The sequence below is a fragment of the Mycetomoellerius zeteki genome, unplaced genomic scaffold (genome assembly GCF_001594055.1).
Source record: "Mycetomoellerius zeteki isolate Tzet28-1 unplaced genomic scaffold, Tzet1.0 scaffold4, whole genome shotgun sequence".
In the NCBI taxonomy this organism is placed as follows: Eukaryota; Metazoa; Arthropoda; class Insecta; order Hymenoptera; family Formicidae; genus Mycetomoellerius; species Mycetomoellerius zeteki.
The window spans coordinates 659346-684795 of NW_017257391.1; the positions used below are offsets into that span (position 1 = coordinate 659346).

The 25450-nt window shown below is 30.7% G+C and overlaps 4 protein-coding genes across 4 annotated transcripts; all 4 read left to right on the forward strand.

The window, feature by feature from the left end:
* Positions 1–6746: 6746 nt before the first annotated feature.
* On the forward strand, positions 6747–8693 carry LOC108726205 (uncharacterized). Its single transcript, XM_018453644.1, has 3 exons — positions 6747–7542; positions 7978–8268; positions 8423–8693. The coding sequence occupies exons 1-3, from the start codon at positions 6759–6761 to the stop codon at positions 8650–8652; spliced, it is 1305 nt and encodes a 434-aa protein (XP_018309146.1). The 5' UTR covers positions 6747–6758; the 3' UTR covers positions 8653–8693.
* Positions 8694–9456: 763 nt separating this feature from the next.
* LOC108726202 (uncharacterized) lies at positions 9457–11435 on the forward strand. Its single transcript, XM_018453641.1, has 3 exons — positions 9457–9582; positions 10630–10941; positions 11079–11435. Exons 1-3 carry the CDS (start codon positions 9561–9563, stop codon positions 11135–11137), a joined length of 393 nt encoding a protein of 130 aa, XP_018309143.1. The 5' UTR covers positions 9457–9560; the 3' UTR covers positions 11138–11435.
* Positions 11436–12543: 1108 nt separating this feature from the next.
* LOC108726208 (leucine-rich repeat-containing protein 15) lies at positions 12544–16334 on the forward strand. The gene is made up of 9 exons (XM_018453649.1): positions 12544–12691; positions 13083–13196; positions 13255–13405; positions 13885–13956; positions 14018–14161; positions 14523–14910; positions 15087–15346; positions 15671–15999; positions 16282–16334. The coding sequence occupies exons 1-9, from the start codon at positions 12544–12546 to the stop codon at positions 16332–16334; spliced, it is 1659 nt and encodes a 552-aa protein (XP_018309151.1).
* Positions 16335–17132: 798 nt separating this feature from the next.
* LOC108726195 (acidic amino acid decarboxylase GADL1) lies at positions 17133–24889 on the forward strand. The gene is made up of 8 exons (XM_018453633.1): positions 17133–17258; positions 18041–18225; positions 18506–18797; positions 19622–19810; positions 19877–19941; positions 22602–22782; positions 24412–24581; positions 24643–24889. The coding sequence occupies exons 1-8, from the start codon at positions 17133–17135 to the stop codon at positions 24887–24889; spliced, it is 1455 nt and encodes a 484-aa protein (XP_018309135.1).
* The last annotated feature ends 561 nt before the right edge of the window (positions 24890–25450 follow it).

The following is a 25450-nucleotide window of genomic DNA, read 5'->3' on the forward strand; positions in this document are numbered from 1 at the left end:
GCCTATCTTTAAACGTTAATATCTCGTTAAATATTGCGTCAACTGCAAAATGGTACAAAACTATTTTGTTCCTCTTGATCCAATTTACGTCCCCATTGTGTTTCGATCCGTTTTTTTGAGACACCCTGTATATATAATATTTAAAAACTTCGCATACAGCATGAAAGATGTATTTTTATTTCCTTATAGAAATTTAATACTGAAATGTAGTTATTAATTACTTACTTTGAGTACTAAAAATATTGTTATTCTTTTAATGTTCAAAATAAGTAATTTTAATCGTTACTTTCCAGTATTAAGTTGGCCAATATTAAATTTCTGCAAGAGGACTATCTTGATAATTATTTAAATTAATAACATACATGCGCCAATAATATTTTTCGCAATAAGTCCTTTACCTAATTAATTTAGGGGGGATTATTTTATATATAGGAATGTTTAAATGTTTCGGCTGCTCATCATATTTATATTATTAGCGTCTCAGATCGATTGTGGTTAATGTCCGAATATCAGCGCACAGTCATATCTGAGATAATTAAAATTTAAAAATTAAGAATATATTGTATTCATAACATCTACTTTGACCGATCATTGGCGCTCTCTAACGTATGTTGTACATTTACACGGTCGCATCTTAATTTTTATTTAAATTAAGCAATATTTAAAAATGTGGTAATTATTTAGAATAGAGGAGGCAGCACCGATGACCTTGACCTTGACATATGTTATCAAGGTCGTGACCCTGAGTAACCTCCGACAAATTTTAACCGTCGCTCATCCTTCGTTAAAAAGTTATTAATAAAAGAAGTTTAAAAATTAACGTATTATTTCTGCTATACATGTATGATGTTAAGTATTATTCTACACTTTTCCCTGTTCAGAAACGTTAAACTTTTCAATTAAAGTAACTTTCACACCCTCCCTGCACAGAAGCACACGACTTCCATGATTGTACTATTGCTATGATTGCACACGGAGGGGTGCAAGGGGGGCCTACGGCCCCCCTCTCCCGCATCCATCCCGTCGGTAGAGGTTCACGCGACTTTCCACGAGAAGCGAGGATTGTGTTTATTTTGATTTTGCAGTAATATTAATAATACATTATCAGTATAAACCATCAGTTCAAACCTAACCACAGAAAGAGTATTATATGTATGTACAATCATGTTGTTTCATGAATTCATTAATTTAACGTATAACTATGACGATTTAATAAATTATTTAAGTGCTAAACTTTTTTTGTTCATAACTTTTTAACGAAGGACGAGCGACGGTTAAAACCTGTCGGAGGTTACTCGGGGTCACGACCTCGATGACATATGTCAAGGTCAAGGTCATCGGTGCTGCCTCCCCTATTCTAAATAATTACCAAGAATGTTGTTTATTTCCCTTTTAAATGATGCATTTTTTATAAAAATATAATTTAACTCACACATTTGTACTTCTATGTACTTGTACTTGTACATATAACCGAATATTCACCTCTATTTCCATTTTATGTAACTGTTTAGACAAAGAAGGTACACCTAATATGTCCAGAGGCTTACATCCATGATAGAGCGTTCTGAAAGGTCTTGATATATCTATTATGCAAACGGCATGTGTGCAGAACTCGGTTGAGTTCTCGCAAGTGTACACAATTACTTTGTTGCCGCCGATCGAAGCCATAGAAGGAATAATTGTTGTTAGGATCAAGATCTCAAAACGGTCGTAACTTTTTTCATATATCAAAAAATCAACAATCTACAAAAAAGGCGAAAGAAAACATCGAATTACTTTCAGTTTTCCTTCAAAAATATATAAACTGACGTATATCTCTATTCTTACATAATTTATCATATAATTAATATATGTGTTTTAAAAAATATTTTAATATAATTTTATATAATCTTACATATCCATCAATTTCTATAAATCCTAGAACATTTACACGCTGTTGTTTATATCGTTTACCAATAATGAACATCATGCCAGTTTCAGAATTGCCAATTCCCAAAAGTTCGCCATGGTGTGAAAATTTTATTTTATCTAGTAAATTTCCATAGAGATGAAAGCAATTAAAAATTTTGGGCAATGAAATTTTCATGATATCGATTAAAATGCAATTGCCAGCTGCGCTGCACGACGCAAGCATTGGTAAAGTAGGATGTGAATCTACGTGAAGAACTATAATGAAAAGAAGGCTCTAATTATGATATAGTATAGTAATCTAACTAATTAAAAAAATATGTCTAATATGTTTTAAGTAAAAATTAAATGTTTGCTTAGGCTGCTTTATGTTGATCTTACCTTCACCGTGATGCTTCAGAGATAATCTCGCTGTCAGTTTACCGGTCAATAACTCGAAAATGCAAAGACGATCTAATCGGTCTACCGTCGCTACGTGATCTGTACACTGAGATATAGGAAACAATGCTTTGTATTCAATTTCGTCCGTATAAATAACTTCTATATGAGGAATATTGTCGTGTTGCATATAAATCTCAAAAATTTCTCCGTTTTTAGAATGAAGCAAAATTCCATCTTTGAAACAATGTTGTTTCCCTACTTGTATAGAATAGAAAGTCGAAATCGACCAAATAAATTTCCATGCCACATTCCAATCCGCAGACGTCTTCTTGTAAAACTAAAATATTGTTAATTGTAATACATTGAAAAATAAAAATTAGGTTATAATAATACAATATCATATAATAAAGAAACAAATTTAAGCTTTGTGCAAAAATAATAATAATGTATTTTTAGTGCAAGGCTGGGCATGTATTTGAAATACTTTTATTTGTAAAACAGTATTTGTAAGACAATTGTATTCTGTATTTTGTATTTCAAATACTAAGATTGATTTTCATTATTTGAATTACAAAATACATAAAACTTTTAATTTTAAATTCAAAATAAATAATACTTTTACGTACTTCGCTGAAATACAAAATACAAAATATACTTGTATTGCAAAAACTGTGTTTTAAATAAAAATATTTCAAATATACATATCCCCATTTCTGTTTTTAACCTAATGTTAAATTTTATAATTTGTAAAGTACAATAAAAATTTTATTTATATTAAATATGTATTTATTAATACATACCGTAATTTCGTTATTGGAATTCACAACTATTACGCCGCTTTTATGAGCAACAACAATGGGCTTATTTTTTGGATGTTCGCGTATTTTTGATTTTACCACCGAGTATAACTTATTAGCTTCTATCGCCATGAGCCATACATTTCCGAATTCATCCGAGACAAATAAATTTCCTTCCAATGTCCAGGATGAAGACACAATTCTGTGTTCAGGAATTAGCGCGTTTACATGATGTATACTTACGATTTTGGAGCACGTACGCACCTGATAGATCGAGAGTATATTATCATCGATTCCAAGTTGCGATATAAAATGTGGAGGATTCAGTGAACAGCTGGCAAAGTTAAACAATTTATTAATTTTTTTAAATCTTGAAATTAAAAAAGATTAAAGAATCTAGCTGCTAACTCTCAACACGTTAAAAAATATATTATAGAAAGTTATTGAACACTTACTAAATTTCTTGATTAAGATTGTCTATCTTTGTGTTAAGCATTGCAACGTGTCTGCCGGTTTTCCAAAGCCACACAATCAATTGAAAATCGGGGAAGGTAGTCAGACTTATGAGATACTCTGTACCAGCGAAAGAACAAGATAAATAACCATTAATTTTGTCGGGCAGTATGCACCTGGAGATCCTTTGTAGCATCGGATACATGAATATTGATATTTTGGGATTATGTTTTCTCTCGACTACGGAAAACATGGAAACTGTCTGGAAAAATTCAAAATATTAATTTTATTAAAAAATATTATTTAACAGTTATTTTTTAAAGATGCAATAATCTAAATAAATAGATACTATAAATAATTATGAACATTCTATACCGGATGTCCAGCCAAACAGGATGCACCATCGCCCCTCTCTTTATTGTCGAAGCGTTCAATTCGTCTCTCTCTCGTATTGAGATCCAAAAAGCTCACATAAATACCGGAAGCTGTTGCGATGGCTTCCTTCCCAACGAAAACGAAGTCATGAGATTTTCCGAATTTTGTCCACCTGTACAACAATGTAAATCCATTTTAAAAAATACACTTTACTCGCCAAGTTCAGAAAAACAAAACGTACACTATTTCGGTTGTTGAAAAACTCATTTTGCTATATTTTATCTAATCTAATGAAATATAACAAAAATTTTTATTGTTTTTGTACTGTTTTCAAATCCTCAATTCTACTTGTGTATGACAAGCAAAACTTGCACGTGCATAAGCATAATGTTTGGTTGCTGAGAGACCCAGATAACATATTGATCGAGGGTGGCCATAGAGACTGCGTTTGATAATCCTTTCAAACATATTTGTAATAAGCCACGGATTTTATATATATTGTATTTATATTTTTTAACTAAACTTCACAATTTATAATTTACAAAATTAAATTGTTTATTTTGACAAAAATTATTGATACAAATTATCTTTTTTTATCAATAAAATTTATTTCTAGAAGTTTTCATTAAAATTTGTGTGAAAAAAATTTTGCGTTATTTAAAATTAAAAATAATTAATAAAAATAATTTTAGAATAAAGAATGATATAGTATAAAAGAAAAATGTTTCCCTTATTGTTTTTGTACCTGTTTTGATTGCTGAATGTACCTGATTGTTAAGACTTTTATCGAACACAACATTTTGCATACTTCTCTGGAAGATAATAGAATCACCGAAAGAATGCCACTAAAAGTGTGCCACTAGATCAAAGTATTGTGGGAGGTTCGAAAGATGGTAACACCGTTATAGACTGCATCGTACAGCACATAATAATGGCCATGCCTTTGACTCCTCCCATTGTCATTTTAAAGCTTTTAATAATTTATAATAAATACCAGGAAAATGTTTTCAGTCATACTTTTATGAATCACTTATTGGAGGTGATCATTAAAAGTAATTTTAATAATTTCGTATTTCCTTCTTTCTTTTACAAAATTATTTTAAAATGAAATACACATGATTATTCATTTATTTTAATACTTATTAATAGTGACATTATAATTTTATTTCAAAATATATAAAATTAGAATTAACATAGTATTAAGAATAGTTTGATAATATAAGGAATCATTAATTATATTTATAATTTCTATATTGCGATATATATATCATTTAAATATATTTTCTTGAACAAAAAAATAATATTTAAAACGATTTTTACATATTTCGCGGCAAACGGTAGCAATCGATGGTTGTAAACTGGAAGTATCGAAGGGGTACGGTGGAATGGTAACCCAATAACGTGAATCTCGTGCCCCTTCCGAATGCGAATGGCATATATAGGCGAAGCAAACACGATAACTTTTTATTCACGAGCATTGATCGACGTGAGTGCCAGTCAGCAAGAATGTTTTTCGTAAGGTCAACATTTGTTAGAACAGTTCTATAGATTTTTGTGTTTGATGCAGGAATGGATAATTCGCAAGTAAGTAGATTTATAGAGAAGAAAAAATCCTAGAGTGCAACTGAGGAGCTAAAAGTCCACGTTATCTTCTGTTGGAAGTGGAAAATTATTTTTAAGTGGAAATAGTCAACGTATGTATATTTATCATTTGTAAGTCTTTGTCTTATTTATTTTAGTATATATCGTAAACATATTTTTTTCATATAAAAAGTGACACAAAAATTATGTAATTGATAAATAAACATAAAAAATAAATTTTTAAATATATAAAGCGATTCGATTAATTATGTCTTGCGACATAAATGATTTAAATGTATTTTCTTAAATAAAGAAATGATAAAACGATTTTGATTTCACGACGGATAAAAGCATAGTACGGGCACGATAAAATACAATTATTTTAAAAAAATGTTTTACTTATTCCTTATATATGTATAAATTAATCAAATTTGCGGCTATTTCTATCTAAAAATTAATTAGCTATATTAGATATTATTCTATTAAGCTTTATTAATAATTGTTTTCATTAATTAATAATTTAAATAAAATGTTATTATTGTGTACTTATAAATTTACCGTTATTTTATAGTTTAATTTTAAGATTATTTTATAAATAAAAATATTAATAAATTTAAAGAGCAATTTAAATAGCAATATAATGTGATAATAACAACATCAAATTATACAATAAGAGTCTACTGTAAAGTTATGGAATACAGTTACTTTACTATTTTTATATACGCGTGAATTAAGGTTATTGTTGAAATGATTACCCTAAAAAGGGGCGAAGACCGCTATGCGTTTAGTATGCACGACAGTTGCTTGTATTTCGTATTCAAGAGGAATCTTCGGCGCTCATCTAGAAGGCGTTTCATGTCGTGCTGCTTGTTTGTACTACTTGCCTATCTCTTCTTTTTCTAATTAAAATTAATTCAAAGGAATACTTTTAGAATCTCTAAGTCTATCCACTGTCGTGTTATCTATTTAAAATACTATTTATTTACAGTACGTATGAGAAGGATTAGTATTATAAAACTTCTAAAATTTTTTAACATTTACTTTAATACCTTATTGAAGTCTTACCTATGCGTGAAAAAAAAACAAAAATCTATTGTTAAAATTATTAAAACACATGCAATCATCATTGAGATGTCGTCAGACGCTTCTATTAAGAAATTTTTATAATGGTTATAAAAATTCTATAAATCAATTTTATAATTTATAGAAATTAATTTTATAATATGTCTTTTATTATAGATATTTCTCCAACTTATTATAAAAATGTCACGAAAGCAGCGACTCATTTGGATTCTAGAAATTTTTTTGCTTTCTCTCACCTTGGTCTCATCCCACGAAACTGTGCCCTCGAATTATCAGGATACACCAGGTGCATCGACTCTAAAGATAGAAGCCAAAGAATCCGAAGCATCGATAACTTTAGGAAAGGAATTAGTCCTCGGTCCTCCTTTGTCGACCATATCCTCAATTGTTACTGATTCCAATCATATCGGTTCTACGAAAATTGTTCCTTTCGTATCTCCTACAATTGTTAGTCAAATGTCTTCCGGAGAATATGCCGTTTCCCAAAGAACCATCTCGAAGAATATGAGTCCTCGCGGCTCTTACGTCAATCACAAGTCTTGGGTCAGCAAAAGTCCGAAGACCGCTTGGAAAAGGGACAGCTATCTTCAGGCACTAATGCACTCACGTAATAGCGACGATCCGCGAGAAGGGATCGTACAGATGGACTCAAAGACGAAGACAAATAGAAGAGAGTATGTGCAGGGGCCTATTTACAAGTCAGAAACAGAGTACGGTTCGCCCGATTCGACATACGCGTCGAAGAGTCCGCGAATTACTTATGGTGAGCCCAACGCTCTTTCATCTAGCGATTCTTATCCCCAATCCTTTAAGCTATCGATGGACTACAATGATCGCTATAGCGTACCGCAGAATTCTTATGGCCCGCCGCAGAATTCGTACAGACCTCCAAATGATGATCCTTCGCTTTATCCTCAAACTTCTTCGTATGGACCACCCGGAAACTATCTACCACCTCAACAAGGTGAGACAAGAAGTGTTATTGATTATTAAAATTAAATGACTTGATCTACTTAAGTTTACATTATAATTATTATTATAATAATAATTTAGTACTACATTAAAATTTGATACAAAATTTACATCATAATAGAAAAATTTAATTACATTTATCTATACATGTAATTATTATTATTTATTAATTTTTTGTCATACTTAAATAAGAATTTTTTAAAATTTCTCAAAATTTGCAAATGTATAATGTTATAGCTTTAAAATAATTTGATGAGTTTTACAGACGCATTATTTAATTATCTTTAATTAATAAAACTGATTCTTTGTAAAATTTTTTTTTTTTATTTTAGATTTTATTAGGATTTGGATGAATTTGGATTAAGTATATATTCAGAGCTCTTTGAAAAACTCACTTGACTTAGTATTTTATTCTTTGTTTCCGTAGGATATGGTCCTTCAATACATACTTCCATTCCACCTCCGGTTTATAGTGCACCCTACGCGCTTTCTGATGTGGCTCAAATTTCCCTTCTACCAAGTATTAACCTAGGATTGCCATTTGCCCTCAAATTAAATGCATTTACCATCGCGAAAATCATATTGAAGTTGGTGATCTTTAAAATGATCGTGAAATTTATTGCGGTAATTTGTTTGCTGCTTTTCATACCTAAACTTGAGATTATCAAGAAGAAAGTTTCCAATAAAGATGATGACGAGGAACGCAAATTCTCAGCACGTAAGTTCTCAGAAATCTCCGAACTTCCAACTTTAATTATAATAAAAGTTTTGTAATGAACTTGAAATAAGGTTTTTTAAACGAAAATATTGTTAATTAAAACTATCATTTTCTTAACTTATTTATTGTACTTCGTTATTTCCATATTTTTTAGCTTATGCCAGTATGGAAACACTAAACAATCTCGAAGATGTAGTAAAAAGCTCCGTCGAAAAGTACGAGACGCAAAATAATGCTCGTTCAAATTCGACAGAGAAATGCACGACCTATGCGTGTCGCATCGCCGAGGCATTTACGTTCCACGAATCTTGGCTTGACTATTTAAATTTATTTAAGAGTTATGTAGAGGAAGAGAGGCAACTCACAGAACGAAGAGGGCATTGAGAGATTTAATTAAGTACATCATCGAGTTTCATTGTCGCGTTTTTCCCTGCTTTTGTAATTTTATTTATTTATAATGTATACTTATCCATACTTATAAAAATTATTTCATCAATATACAAAATGCTATTTATTCTCCCGATTTTTGATTGCAAAGATAAATTAGAAAATTTTTTATATAAAGAAATCCGTTAAACATTTCTATGAATATAGAGCGCAGTCAAATCTACTTCGTAATCGACGTCAGTCGGACGACATGATTAGAGAAGATTACAAGGATGATCTTTCCTTTTACAGCACTGTGATATCATGATTATTCGGTGCCACCGTGTACCAAGTAGCAAAGTACGTTGGAAAATAAAACTTTAACAAATTATTTACCTCTTGCTGACCTACATGTATGCAGTCAAATATAAAGATACATCTGCGTAATGTTGAATGCGCAGTATTTAATATGCCTTTTATCGATGTGAGGGAAAATTATTTTTGAATAATAAAACTTATAACGTAAAATGTGTATTATTCAATTGAAATTGCAGAGTGATGAGATCGGCTATCTTAATTCGTGATAATATAATATTATGTAAAAATTTAAATTATATAGAAATTGAATACATTCTCTGTTTTGCATAGACAATAGTACTTTGTAAAAATGTTTAATTAATTACAATCTACGTTTCTTTAGCGAATACGTTGGATATGAAAATGAGACGCTACGTAAAGTAAGATTAATCAGGCATGATATGTCCTCTCTCAATCTCTCTCAGGTGGGGATAGATTTAACCATTACACTCAGTTTATAAACGTAGCATGGTGACACGATATGCCAGTTCTCTCGTGATAGCCATTCGCTGTGCCTAGAATTGCTGATTTTCAACGATTTTCAACCGGACCGTCGATCAGTTAGAACAATGGAGGTAGCAGTTATAGTTGGTACGGAAACTGCAACGAATTTGTTTAAGATCTTATAGCGCTAAAATCGATCATTCTTGCAATCAACTAACAATAAATGTATCTTTTGCTAAGTCAAATATGTATAATATTTTTGAGTCAATGTTTACTAATATATTTAAAAGTCTCATTAAATACTAATAGATTAAATTAATCATCTATTTGCGCATGTTCAAATAATATTAGAAAGATTTTAACATGATATTAAAATATTACAATATTTAATGCAGTTTATATTGTTGCTAGTTGATTGCGTATTTAGAGGTTTTATAAAACCTTTTTTATATAACTTTTAATAGAAGCAATAAAATAAGAAATTTTAGAAGTTAGATATAAAACTATAAAAATTTGAACAAATTAAATTGGTATTATTGCAATTTGTATGCACTTTTCTCTAAAATGCGTTAATTTGAAATCTAGTTAAGTTGACCTGACCTCAACCGACAATACATCGTAAAATTGTGCAATTGCGTTTTATTTTTGATAAATTATGTAAGAAGAATGAAAATCGTAACTATGATTCGCGCGAAAGAGTAATTGAGATTTTTGAAGAAGTCTCGCAGCAAAAGGAAATGTCTTTAAATGGGCGTGGGTGTAAACGGCCTTGAGCGAAGAAACGTCACAATCGCCGCAAGGAGCGGACTGATCTCGATTTAAAATAAACCTTGATTTCAATAAAGCTGCAATCATTCAATAGAGCCGCGTATTAAGGCCGCGCAGTGTCCCAGCAGAGAGGCTAAGCCATTATCAATAGATTTACGTAATATCATCCCGTCTACAATTCGCTAATAGAAAGACTTTCGAAAATTGTATTAATTATTTAAAATTACGCTTTGTTCCATTACAGTGATAATCTTTTATAGTTATCAGAGGATATTATCAATATCTTCTCTGTAATTAAGTAAAACTATTCTGTCATTTATGGAAACGTTTGATTAAAAATGGAAAATATTGGATTAAAATCGAATTATCTTTAATTTTATATCCTTTTTTCTCTCTCTCTCTGTCTCTTTTCTTGATCCTTCCTAGCTTTCGCGTTCCTCAGCATGTTTACATTATGCGAGGAAACGTACGCTTTTCCCGACGAGACAAAAGTCGACACCACAATGAAGGATGTAAAGGAACCTAAAGATATCAAAGAAGCTGCGACCGCGTCGAAAGACGTAAAGGACGCTATCAAGGCGGCCAAGGAAGCAAAGAAGAGTAAGAAGGATTGCGCGCGAGATTGCGGGACTGATTATGATCCTATTTGCGCTCACGATCCTGTCGACTCCAGCTTTAAGCCGAGAACTTTTGGAACGCAGTGCGCTCTGGATATTCACAATTGCGAGATGGGCACAAGTAAGCACATGAAAGTAGCATATAAATCGCTATATTAATCGCATTAATCATTTAGATAATAATTATATTAATTATTTATATATTAACTATATTAATATTAGATTAATGACATCAATCATATTGTACTCCAATCTTAGAATTGGCTGTGAAGAGCAAAGGAGAGTGTCCTGGATCTGGCGGAGTAAGACTGTCCTAAATAATCATTCGATCTTGGAAAACCATCAAGAACTACAGAGTAGATAGAATACTAATCGTCGAATGAACTGTTAGATTATTATCGTGAATTTATTTAGTTTGAGTAAATGAATCTTAACATGTTGTAACACAATGTATTCTTCCTCTAACGATGAGAGAACAGAGATGTTGGTATGCAAGAAAGCTGGATATAATTACGCGACAAAATTAGCAACAAAATTGATTACTAAACTAAACGCTATGTATGAATATACAATGTAAAGTGTATCTATCTAATAAATATTAATGATGAGCAATAATTGATTTTAATTTTCATAATCACTTCCTTTTCTGCGACGTAGTTGATCCTAGTACACAGTTTCTAATTATGTAAGTTGTGTGTGCAGGTACTGAATAGAATGTATATTCTCGTTACGCAAATTTAAACCGGCTTTCTAATCGCGTTTACGATCTGTCCTTACACAAATACATTAATAATATTATATAGTTAAGAAAATATATTCTAATTTGATTCTGAAATATTTAAATGAATGCTTTTCGTATTTGTTTTGTTTTTTTGTTTTTATTGTGCAATCGCGTAAGTATAAAACATTACATACATTTTAATTTTGAGATACACCTGCCACAGGAAAGATTTTTTATTAAAAAAATTAAAGATTAAACGGAACTTTCTCCTATTATTATATTTGTTATTTTATTAGAAAGAAAGGATGTTATTATACCTAATTCCTATTTTATTTATTGTTAAATAATATCATATAATGTAGTACATTATAACATATGTTATAATGTGTACATTAAATGTACACATGTACATCGTCGTATTGCGTAATATGTTTCCGCCGCTTTCTTGTAACTAATACAGTATAAAGAATGATGTCGACACATTTTAGACAAGATATCGTTACCGATTGATAAATAAATGTCAAAGCTTTATAGTTTATTTTCTAGATGGCAAATAATAGAAAACACATTAATTTATAAACTGGAAAAAATTGAATTGTCCTTTTTATTGTACTTATTCTGATTCAACATAACTACCACATTTTCATTAAATTATTTTGTCATAAAATCATAAAATAAATACCGTAATGCTTAAATAAAAATAATCATGTATTTACTATACCTAACAAACAGTTAATATTTTTGTAATTTTATGCCGATTAATTATTTTTTAGATATCTTATAATCCTATAAATATTAGAAAATTGATTTGTCAACAGTATGTATACACCGTGTGTGAAAGGCTATAATTTGTACGCGTGGGGCTATTGTCCGTCAATCTTCATTGTAATAAGTTTATCTTCCAAATCAATGTTCAAGATAATGAGGATGCGACCGTGCGCAATGAAGGACAACGGTCGGCTTGAGAACCACATCCTCAGTCTGATGCACTTTGTCCCGTCTATGATGTGTCGTTTAGTCCGAACCGTCCGTGACATGACCGACTTATCTTCAAAGATTTATTGTGCAATCGTCTTCCTTTTATTGTGCAAGACGAATACGTACTCTTTCGTCTCGCATATGTGTACCGCAAGTATGCGTATTTCTACAGGTAATTGAACAAATTAAACATATTCGCCTACAATTATTTTTAACAGTTTGAATTAAATTCGAAGAATATGAAAAGTAATCCAGTTAAAATTGTATTAATAATTATTATACTGCATGAAGTTGAAAATATTAGATGGAGATTATAGAATATCATTTATGAAAATGCGTACTTTTTCGTAAATGATATTTTCTAAAATTTTAAAATCTTAAAAAATTCTAAAATAAAAAATATATATTTCGAAAGATAGATCTTCTTGCGTAAAAAGAGCAAAAAAGTAATATTTTTCTAAACTACTATATTTTTTTTATATATCTCTTTCCGCGTATTTTCGATACAATTTAAAAAATGCGCGATCACGAAACTTAAAATAAAACATCTCATATGAGCGCAGATATGGAATATTCATCGACGCCGGCCCTTTCGGAGGAATCGATGTCTATTTTTGAGGAGATGAAGAACCGTCTGTCCACTTTCGAACGCAGATTGCGAGCGGTAGAGCATCCCGGTAAAATCGTGAGATTTATGTATGACGGAGACACGAAAGGACACTCATGCTTTTGCAGTTTGGCGGATCAGCCTGAAAGAGGAGGACTGGGAGGTTTGTGCTGAAGGGCCGTGCAAATGCGTACCGGAAATGAAATCGGTGTCCTGTTGGAGATACAATTTGCTAGATCTACCTCCGACGCAATTGGTCCCTTCCGATGTGTTGAGGCTGTAAACAATTTAACAAATAATATCATCATGTTTGTTGAACAGATATGTAATGATGGATCTCTTTTAGAAAGTAATCGAATTAAATCCTAAAGATAGAAATGCTTTATATAATTCATAAATAAAAATTAAATTTTTATATATAATATTCTATTATAAATCTCAATTTCATATAATTTTTAAATAAAATTAAATTATTGTAAAATAATTACGAGGGGGTAATCATTTAATGTAATCGTGGGACAAAGTCCTCGAAATCATTATAAAATTCATACGAAATCTCTATGTATAATCCAATAATTACATATGCAACCACGAAATCATCATATAATATTAAATAAAAAAAATTATATAATAATAATATAATAAAATATATATATAATATATAATAATATTATGTTATGTATATTTCTCATATAATATATGTATAATATATGCTTTACGAATAAAAATATTATTTGTTTGGTGTATTTACTTTCTAGGGACCTTGGAAGTAATCGACTCAGCGCTCTGCACAGAGACACATTTAAGAATATGACGCAGTTGTACCATCTGTGAGTTGTGTAATAATCGAGAGATGTATGTATAATATACTAATGAAATTGTGAATTACAGAGATCTAAGCAGTAATTTAGTAGAGCATTTGGCACCAAGCCTGTTCTTGCCGTTGCACGGTATCGCAAATGTCAGATTGAGTAATAACCTCTTGAAGGAAATGCAACGCAATCAATTCTATGAACTAAGGAATCTCCGAATACTGTACGTCGGATGCTTAATTACTAATACTAATTAAGAAAGAAACACAAGAACTAACTCAAAGTCGTATCAATACTTTCGTAGATATTTTATATAATTTTTAATTTAATAGTTGTTTCGAGAAAATTAGCTAATTTAAGTTTCGAGAAAGTTAAAAAAAATGTTTGAATGCTCAATGTATAGAAGTGTATTTTGTATATATTTCTATAATTATATTAAAATTCATTTTATTTAATACATTTTGCAAAAAAAATATTATTAAATGTGCTGTAACTAATATTTATTTTTTTTTGAGTTGAAATTCAGTTTCTTATCTTTTTATAAACTTATTAAAAATTTAATACACATTTTTTATTCTATTTAGCGATTTATCGTCAAATAAACTCCGGACTTTACCAGAAGATCTTTTTTTGAGCAATAGTCACCTGGTTTTGCTGGATCTCTCCTTCAATCGCATTTCGTTATTACCTCCCGGTGCATTTCATGGCCTTGGGAATCTTGACGAATTATTGCTGGGTGAAAACCGATTAGCTGGATTACCTGTTTCAATTTTTCGAGATACTATTAATCTCAGACGTCTTGCACTTGAGGAAAATCGTTTGAAAGAGTTGCCTAACGGTATATTCAAAGATCTGACGTCTCTTAAAGAATTGAATATGCGTAACAATCGACTAACGGAACTGCCCAAGGGATTATTGTTGACTTTGACACAATTAGAAATTCTGGAAATATCAAGCAATAGAATATCTCGTGTAAATGTCTTTTACATTTTATAAATTTAATTTCAATTTTGTTTTAAAGAATTACGATGTTATAAAAAGCATTTATAATATATTATCATTATAATATATTTATTATGAAACATAAATTATAAGGTTTTAGAAGATTGTTTCTCTTTAAAAATAAACAATTTGAATATTTGCTATAGATTGATGCAAAAGCATTACACGGTATGCCAGCGCTTCGAGAACTTCGAATAGGACATAATCATATAAAATATTTGCCACCTGGATTATTTAATAATTCTATATCTTTGGAACGTCTTATTCTCTATGGCAATCGAATAGAAATTCTAGTAAGAGGCGTTTTTCGCGGCTTGTTCAATCTTACTTCTCTTTTTTTGCAATCCAATCGACTGAAGATATTACAATCAGGAGTTTTTGAAGACACGCCAAACTTACGGAAATTGTAAGTCAATACTAAGAATTCTGTATACTTTATTGTAATGTTACTTTAAAATTAATATTATTTAATATTAAAATTTTTGTGTGTATTAATTTTTTTACTTATATACTTATATCATGACAAGTTTTCTTTGAAATATACAGATAAAATTTCAATTTATATATCTGCTTTATAAATCTGTTTACTGTGACTTTTAGATTAGAAATATATTTTTGCTTATAAATAAAAAATAATATTCTTTTCTTTCTTCTCTCTCTCTCTCTCGCTCTCTCTTTCTTTCTCTCTGTTCTCTGTCACGCCATATCATAATTTTTATTTTTATTTTAGACAACTGGAATCAAATGACCTCTCCTTCTTGCCAGCTGGTAGTATGGACGCTATATCCACAATTCAGCAAGTACGTCTGAGTCAAAATCCCTGGCATTGCGATTGTCGTGCCTCTTATGTTGCTTCTTGGCTGCGCAAAAGATTCGCCAGCTTTGCGAATCTGACCAATCCGTTGCAGATACAGCGGGTTTTAATTATGACAGGTAATTGGAGTATCTGGGAATTTGGAGCTGGTGCAACATGCAGGGGTCCAGGTATACTAGGCGGCCAGTCACTGCTACGTTTGACTTTTCATGAACTCTGCGAAGGTCAGTGGGCCTCCATGAAAGGTATCATCCCACGCTTACCCCTCGACGTTATAGCGCCATCCATCACGCCACAAGTAACCAGGAAAGACACGATTTTGGTACGAATTACATTAGATTAAATAGAATATTTCAAATATCAGTCTTTATTTTCAATGACACAATAAACCTACAATATGACAGATACAGAAGTTTACATAAAAATATTAAATTAATTAAATTTGGTACAATGGAACAAGATAATGATGATTATTATTTCTTCTCTAGTTAAATATTATTTACTATTTTTTGCTTATGCTATTACAGGTGTGAAAGATGTGAAACTCAAACCTCTGAATTTTCTACAAAGAATGGAATAATGCAGAAAATTGACGATAATTAATGTGCCTTTTAAAATTTCTTTTTGAATTATGTTCAACTACTTTTTGTTTTATTTTCGTTATTATGAGAAATATAGTGAAATATATCTAGGTGTCTTGCAATTACAGGCTGCGTTTGTGTGATAATCCAATAAATAATACTTAATGATAATACTTATAATATAAAATAAGATATAAAGCATCAGAATTTCATATAAAAATGAATTTAAAAAAATATATATTTACTTATATATAATCGTTCGTTTTTAAAGTCTGTTTATATATTAAATGATTTCATTGACTTGTAATTAGATGGAATTAAAATGTAATAAACTATACTTATAAAAAAATGAAAGCTACACATTATATTATTGTAAATTAAATAAAAAAAATGAGATTGATATGCAAATACAAATTACGAAGTTTCATTGTGTAAAATAATAATTATTTCATCGATAATAAAATATAACTTTGCTTTAAATATTTCGTATGTTAATAGCACATCAATCTCGCGGACAGATAAACTGCAACTTAAGAGTGACGGATACAGATAAATTTTCATATATATTACAGTAATTATTATATAATTTATAAACATAAAATATAACATAAAATATAAACATAAATATAACATGCGGCCATACAATGAGAATTGCCGGCCGCATTATAATAAAAATTCAAACACTCACATAAACATAAACATAGCGTTTAGAACAATTCGAAATGGAAGGGATCCAACAAGAGAGTCGAACTTATTGATTGGTCGGTCGGTCATTTTATTACAATATACTCTTCGTAATGGCAACATCAAGTACTAACGGTGTTATCGAGCTATTGGAAAAGTTCTTAAAGATTCTCAAAGAAGAACAAGTGTTTGATGAAACTCGTTCTTTCATACCTATGCTTCATTCCAAAGATTTGCAGGTAAATAATAGTTTGATTTTTTATGTTAATAGTTAACTCCGAATGTGTGTGTGTGTGTGTGTGTGTGTGTGTGTGTGTGTGTGTGTGTGTGTATGTGTTAATCTATAATACTTTCACATTTGAATTACTCATTGGCTTTTCTTTATATTATGCTTCTCAATATTATACTATTACGGCAACGTTCTTACCTGTACTTCTTGAAAATTTATTTTTATTTTATAATATAATTTTGCATTACATTATATTTCTATCTACTGGTTTTACAATTTCAATTATAATGTTATATATTTTTTAAATAAGTATAAATGCAAAATAAGTCATCTGTTTGATTTATCCGTGCGAAATGTATGCATACGTGAATAATTGATGAAGAAATTATTATAAAACTGATATATTAAATAACGTATAAAACAAAGTTAATAATAATTTAAATATTCATATTTGTTATCTTTTATTATTGTGGTCTTAGTAACATTGAAAGGACAATATATCAGCTCTCACGAATTCGACACTTTTGGTCGCATTTACATTAGTGGTAACATCATAATAATGGCAGGCTGATTAGAATAAAAAAAATTTTTTACAACAATAAACCGTTTATTGGAGCCGTACAATGCGAATACATAATAAGCAAAAAACGAAGCGTAGACCGGTCGAAGTTGGATTTTAATATTTAAATAATTACATGTGAATTTATATTTATATTATTTCCAGATCTAACTTCGATCGATAAAACCTTTTATCACCACAAATTTTTCATACGACATTCCTTTTGTGCACAGAAGGAGATATCATTTTCTTTGGACAATGAGCCAGCAAGCGATGAGCAAATCGAAGACGTAATACGACAGATTATACGACGATCTGTGAAAACGTCCAGGTCGCATTTTTATAATGAATGGTATGGGAGCCTTGACGAGTATGGATTAATTGGCTCCTGTTTGACGGAAGCGTTGAACACTAGCATGTAAATTAAAATAAAAATCATATTTTTTACAATGGTTTCAGAAATAACTTGAAGAATTTGTCTTTTTGAGATCTCAGACGGAATAATAGATAAATAACGTTAAAAGGAATCATGACTAATATCGAAAAAAATGACTTTTAATATAATCACTTTAGAGTCACTTTTGATGCCATTTTGATATTACGATTTTTGTTCTGCTTGAGATCAAGCGAATTACAAATTAAATAATAATAAATTGTAATTCACATTTATAATTCTTGACCATTCTTCTTATTGCTAGAGATACTTACGAAAACGCTCCTGTATTTACGCTGATAGAGAAGGTTGTGATACAAGCATCATTGAATTTGATGGGCTACCCATTTCGTAGCGACGGTATAATGACGCCGAGTGACACTGTATCGATCATGTATGCAATGATAGCCGCTAGACATACCATGGATCCATTAATTAATAAACAGGGCATGAACACACATATTCCAACTTTATCGTGTTTTACCAGTGAATGTGGCTATAACTCCGTTATGACAGCTGCTCATTGGTTGGGCATTGGTATCGAAAACGTTTACACGGTATTATTGTTGCTTGTCAAGGATAGGAATTGTTTATCGAAATAGAAATTCTGCCTGCTCTTTTAATTACTTTTTAGAATAAAAGTTTGAATTTTAGAATTTTTATCTATAGATATTATCATCTTCTGAATTTAATTTCGCTCAGATGCCACTTCAGCCACAAATCTACTTCATTAGGTTTTTTCTATCAATATTTCTTGGATATCTTGATTAATTGTTTATATATCTATTATTAATTAAGTGGTGTAAAGTTAGCTTTTGAATTATAGATTTATTTTACCTTTAGCTGGAACAAATGTTTGTCGAAAAATATGTAAATGATATCCACATTTATTATATTAATTTTTCTTCTTAAATACTAAAAAAAAATCTTTTAGTCTTCAAAGGGATACTGTCATCTATTTTACCGGTCGAACGTGATAATTTTTGTAAAGAATTTTCGTATACAGGGTGTCCCACGTAACATGATCATGATTTTTCCGAAAAAACAACGATACCTAATTCGATACAAAAATTCTTTACGAAAGTTTATACGTATGTTGCGTGCGATATTAATCCATACAGACCTCAAAGGGACGTCCTAAAGACGTCCAAAGGACATTTTTGTGTCCTTTGAACACCCTAAAGACGTTCCCAGAATATCTCTCCAATAAAGTGTATGGGGATGTAATAGTAAGTAACGATGTGTTAATGTACGTGTGTAAATTGTATTTCATCGATAAAACATAGCAATAATCTTATTAGAGTTCGGCTATTTCACTGATATTCTCTTAAACTCGATTAAATTTAATTAACTGATAATCGCGCATTTCCTTTTGTTACAGGTAAAAACGGATAAGTTTGGTCGCATGGATACGAATAATCTAAAAAAAGTTTTAAAGAAAGCGACAATACAGAACACAGTACCGTTTTTTATGAACGCCACTGCTGGCACTTTCGTATTTGGGGCTATCGATCCGTTGCGGAAATTATTACAAATTTGCCAGCGATGGAATTTATGGCTACACGTAGATGTTCGTATGCAGTATGAAAGATATTAAAGCTATAGGGAAACAATATGAATAAAAAATTATTTACAGGCCCGCATTTGTGGTTCTTTGATGTTCTCCAAGACATTCCGACATAGATTACGAGGCATCGAACGGTTCGTAATTATTCTCAAAAAAAAACAACTGTTCTATAATTCAATGTTGACGTAACGATCATATATAACATAATCGAATTACAAATGATCTATACATCGATCCTAGATAATTGTTATACGTAGGGGAGACCGGGGACAAAAGTAACAAGGGGACAACAATAACATCGTTAATATTTCTTAAATTATAATAGATATGTGTATGCAGCTGCATGGTAAAATTCTATAGACAGATTGGCATCGAATCGTTCGTTACATGCTGGTTCTTGAGGAACGTGCACGAGTGTAGGAGTAGAAATTACTTTTTTTATGCATCAAGTAAGTTTTATTGCGTGCACAAAATTTAAAATATTTTTTTTTCTTTATGACACGAAGGTATAATTTATTATCTTAATATGTTTTAATGATTATCTGCATTGATAGTTTGCACATTTGAATTGATTTTTATCTAAAAAATTTACTATAAATCATAAAATACCACTAGGGGACAATAGTATCGATGCCTGGGATCAATTATAACGTAATCTGAACTTATTTGATTTTATTTTAGAATTATTTTGTACAATGCTATTTGTTTTTCCTCATAGAATGCTGTTAACAAGAAAACCCAAGACAGATAAGAGAAAAATTATATAAAAGAAGTGTCTTTATACAAATACACATTTAAAGAGATTATAAAGGACCAGTTATCCATTTGTGCAGCTGCAAGAAAGATGACTTATGTAGTGTTATGTACTTCTGGCAAATGTGGTACAATTATCCCCCTCTACTGTTACACCCTGACGAAAATAAGAAACTTTATAAAGCGTTGACAACCGTTTAATGACGATTTTTTGAGAATTTTTACGCTTTCAAACTTTATAAGAACGCTTATAGGACACCATTGGGTTTAAACACTTTCAGAATGCTTATAAAATATAGTATACGCTTATAAAATATGGTATATCGTTTCATGAAAGTTCTGTAATGTTAAAGCAACGCTTTGTAGAGGACGCTCAGTAAATGTTGATGCACCTTCCTGCAGAGAGTTCACTGTCAGACTTTTCAAACATTTATCAAATGCTTTTCTCAATACCGTAAGACAAGCATTTTCCTTCCGTTCAGCAAACTCTGTTCCAACGTGGCGAATTAGTAAATCGCAGTAAACGTTTTCTAAGGCGTTTACGCAAACGGCTTAAAGACCCAAAAAACGTTTTTCTCAACCATGTAACACAAGCGTTTTTCCTCCGTTTAGCAAACATTCTTCTACATGTCCAATTTTTAAGCAGTGCACAACATCACCACTAGAGGGGACACAGCAAAGTTTAATTTTTCGTATTTAAAAAACCACATTGAATAGGATAAAAGGCGCAGTATGATGAGACTTTTCAGTGAAAAATTTTGTTCTTTTTTTTGATAAAATGTCGGCGTTCAGCAGACTCAACACTTAAACTGAACGCTCACAAACGCTTTTTACGCTATTTCTAATGACAAAAGTAAACGCCTGTTAAATGTTTAACAGAAGCTGCACGCAGTTCTCAATGGTGGAGCAAACGTTTATTAAACGCTATACACAAAACCTATAAACATTTTAAACAACTGTCAGTAAACGCTTGACGTCAAGTAAACGTTATGTAAACGCTTCAAAATGCTGTATACAAATGCATTCCAAATGTTGCAGCGGTGCAATTTCCGCTTTATGAACACTCTAATGTTTCTAAATTCTCAACAACTTCTGCAAACGCTCATGTAGATGTTAAACAAACGTTTATGAAACTTCTTATTTTCGTCAGAGAATGCCTTTCAAACGTTGCAATGTTGCAATTTCTGCTTTATGAACACTCTATTGACCGTTTTTAAACTCTCAACAAACTTCCGCAAACGCTCATGTAAACGTTAAACAAACGTACGTTTATGAAACTTCTCATTTTCGTCAGGGCAATCATCCACGAGGTTGAGACGGTTGTAACAAAATTCCTCATAGTCTTTAAACAAACATAACTTTTTTTTCTAATTACATAAAAAAATTAAACCAAAAAAATTTTATAGCTAAATAAATTCTACATCTATAAAGATACATATTTTTTTTAATGTAAATATTATATTTTAACTATTATACTTAAAACATATACTATTGGAAGAGGAATTGCCTGTGCTGACTTGTATACCGAGGTAAAGCCAACATCTGTGCGAGAGAGAAAGGTAGAGAGTCCCAAATGTTCGCAATGTGCATGCGCAGCACCGTCGTCTGTGTGAATTGTACAGTTGTGTAGTGTTTCTTACACATCTGTGTAATGTACGAATGTGTAAGAAACACTAAACCAACTGTACAATTCACACAGATGACAGTGCTGAGCATGTGCATTGCGAACATTTGGAACTCTATAGCTTTCTGTCTCGTACATATGTTGGCTTCACGTTCAGCGCGCCCTATTCCTCTTCCAGTAGTATATGTTCTAAGCTATTATAATACTTCAAAGTCAAAATGTTACTTTTGTCCCAGGTCTCCCCTATACGCGATTTATTTGAAATAAATAAAATTCTTTTATTAAAATGTTGAACAATGTTTACTAGTTCAAAGGATATTTTTTCCTTTGGCGATATTTATAATAGAAGATTTAAAATTAAAATTCCTTGATACAAAGTAATCATCAGTTATCTTCTCTTTGTTCCGAACGATTTAGTTCACACTCGATGTCTTGGAATCCTCATAAAATGCTCGGCGTACCATATCAGTGTTCTATGATCTTGATTAAAAGTAAGTCCGAGAGGAGTGTACATTCTTATTTAAAAACAATAAATGAAGGTGAAAAACACTATATAATTGATTTAGACAGTGTTAAGAGTACACAAAGCAGTAGAAAGGTAATTACAAATCACAATCTTTTTGATAAGAATACAAAATACAATATCTAGGGATGGAAAAGTTACTTTTTTAAAAGTAGCTTATTACTGCTGCTGTTACTTAAAAAGTAACTATTCGTTACTTTTTCCGTTATATTTTTAATGCTAAAACAAGAGCAAATTGAATAAATAATTTACTTTTGTAATATTTTTTGTTCAAATATTTATGAAAGCAATAAAATTTTTTATCTTAAATTCGCAAGACAGCAAACAGTTTAAAATCTATGCGATATAATAATGCGACTCTAAAATTGGTTTATATGATATCTTAAAAAGTCTATATTTATACGTATTAAAAATCTTAAGAGATGATTATACATTTTTCTATTTTATTTTCTTGTAATTCGCGTTTTAATTAAATTTTTAGATCGTAATTAGTATTTAGGGATAAAAAGAATTGCTCTTTCGAAAATTTAGTCGATGACATGGGCGGTAATTTTTGTGAGGTGTGTGTGAAGTATTCCACACATCTGAATTTTTCGTGTGTGGAATTCCACACATGAAAAATTCTTCATGAACAATTTGAAAATAACAAGTGTTAAACTAATACTGGTTTCGGAGTACACAAAACTAATTCAAATATTATTAACAATACCGGTGACGTCGTGTACTGCAGAACGCAATCTTTTTCTGTATTGAGAAGATTAAAAACATATTTTCTACGATGCAGCAAGTTCGGTTGCTATTCAGCAGCTATATTACATGTGCACTCTGAGATTGCTGAAACTTTAGATATTGATGCACTTATGGATGAGTTCATTTAAAAAATAAAATTCGGAAGTCTCTCTCTCTCTCTCTCTCTCCTCTCTCAACGTTTGCTCTACGTCTACGAGACGTAGAGCATTAAATTTATTAAATTTTTTCATTAAGTTTTGTTTTATGAGTTTAAGTATGTTTCAAGTTAAACTATAAATATTTATAAAATATTTATAATTTCGTTGCTCATCATTTTTTACGATTATAAAGAGATTTTAATATGGAGATTAAATAAGTTCCGGAAATTTTTTCTTCCCCCCCAACCCCCACGATCAAGTTGTCCAACTCCACACACGGCGAATCGAGTCGCCGCCCCTGGTCGATGATGTGTGATGGGATATTTAGAAGAAAGATATAAAAATTAAAAATTTAATAGAGGTTAAAAAAATAAATGACGCTATCTTTTTTTTTGACAAATATTCAAGTAATATAAATAGCTTGTATCTTCTTGAGTAGAATATATCAATTATTATTATTTGAGTAATTTATATTAAAATTATAGATTCTCAAGATGATAGAAAGATGAAATAAGAAGGTACACAATTGTAAAAAGCTTTTTTACTTCTTTATACATTTCATAAAAATTGTAAAGATTATGAGTAACGGTAACGGCATTACAAATAACGCGTTAATTTCCATCCATAGAAATACTATATTTTTAAAATAATTTAAGACTCTTTAAAAAAATATAAAAAAATAAAAAGACATCTAAAAGGCGTTTAATAGATTTTTGAAAGATGATTAAATAATCAAGATTTTATTCAATTTTTATGACTAAGAAATGATCATTATATTCCTATTCTAACATTTGATAATACAATAAAACGTCTCAAGGTCGATGCAATGAAATTTTGGTTAATGTGGAAAGCTCGCGGCAAGAGTGGTTTACAGCAATTGATGAATCAAGCCATATTCTGTGCAAAACACTTATTAATACAAATTAAAAAGACCGATGGCTTTCGTTCGGTACTGGAACATTACGATGGTACCACCATTTGCTTTTGGTAAGGAATCTTATATACATTTCGTTGAAATTCGTAATTTTAACGTGTTGGATTCTTTTAGGTACATACCTCCGAGCATGCGTAATGCGAAAGAGACTCCAACTTGGTGGGAAAGAATATACATAGTCACAGTAGAAATAAAAAACCGTTTGATTCTGGATGGAATTTTCATGATCGATTGTGCGTCCTTACCGCAATCGAACTTGGGCAATTTCTTTCGCATAATGGTGGAATGTCATCCGTTACCCTCACGATCATCCATGAATTACATCCTTAATCAAATAGAAAAGGTCGGGGCTGACTTGTAAATGAAGTATGCACGATTACTTCCATTTATCAACGTTTGTTTGAGCTGTATGTCAATAACTAGAATCCGACCGAAACTTTTACCGAAATTGAAAATGAACACTTATTATGTGTCAGTTTCGACTTTCATATAGTTTTTCTTCATAAAAATTAATTTTAGTATATATAATTATTGTTTCAATAATTAAATTATAATGTTTATGAAGAAGAAATACTTATATTCTTTAGCTAAAATTGACACACAACCGAAATTTTGATTTCGGCCGAAATTTAATTATTGTTTCAATAAATTATGATATTTATGAAGAAAAAATATGATATATGGTCTACACATATGCCTTTATAGGAATCCTATTTTTTAATTTTGGTTTCGGTTTTGGTTGAAATTGACATGCAGTTGAATGTTTCGGTTCAGTTTCGATCATAAAAGTTTCGGTCGGACTTATTATGACAATAACAGTGGGTATATCGATATATTTTCAAACAAATTTTTCATGTTTTGAAACTTTTGTAGAAAGTTTATTACTACCGAAATTTATACTTTTATTTCATTTACATCCTGT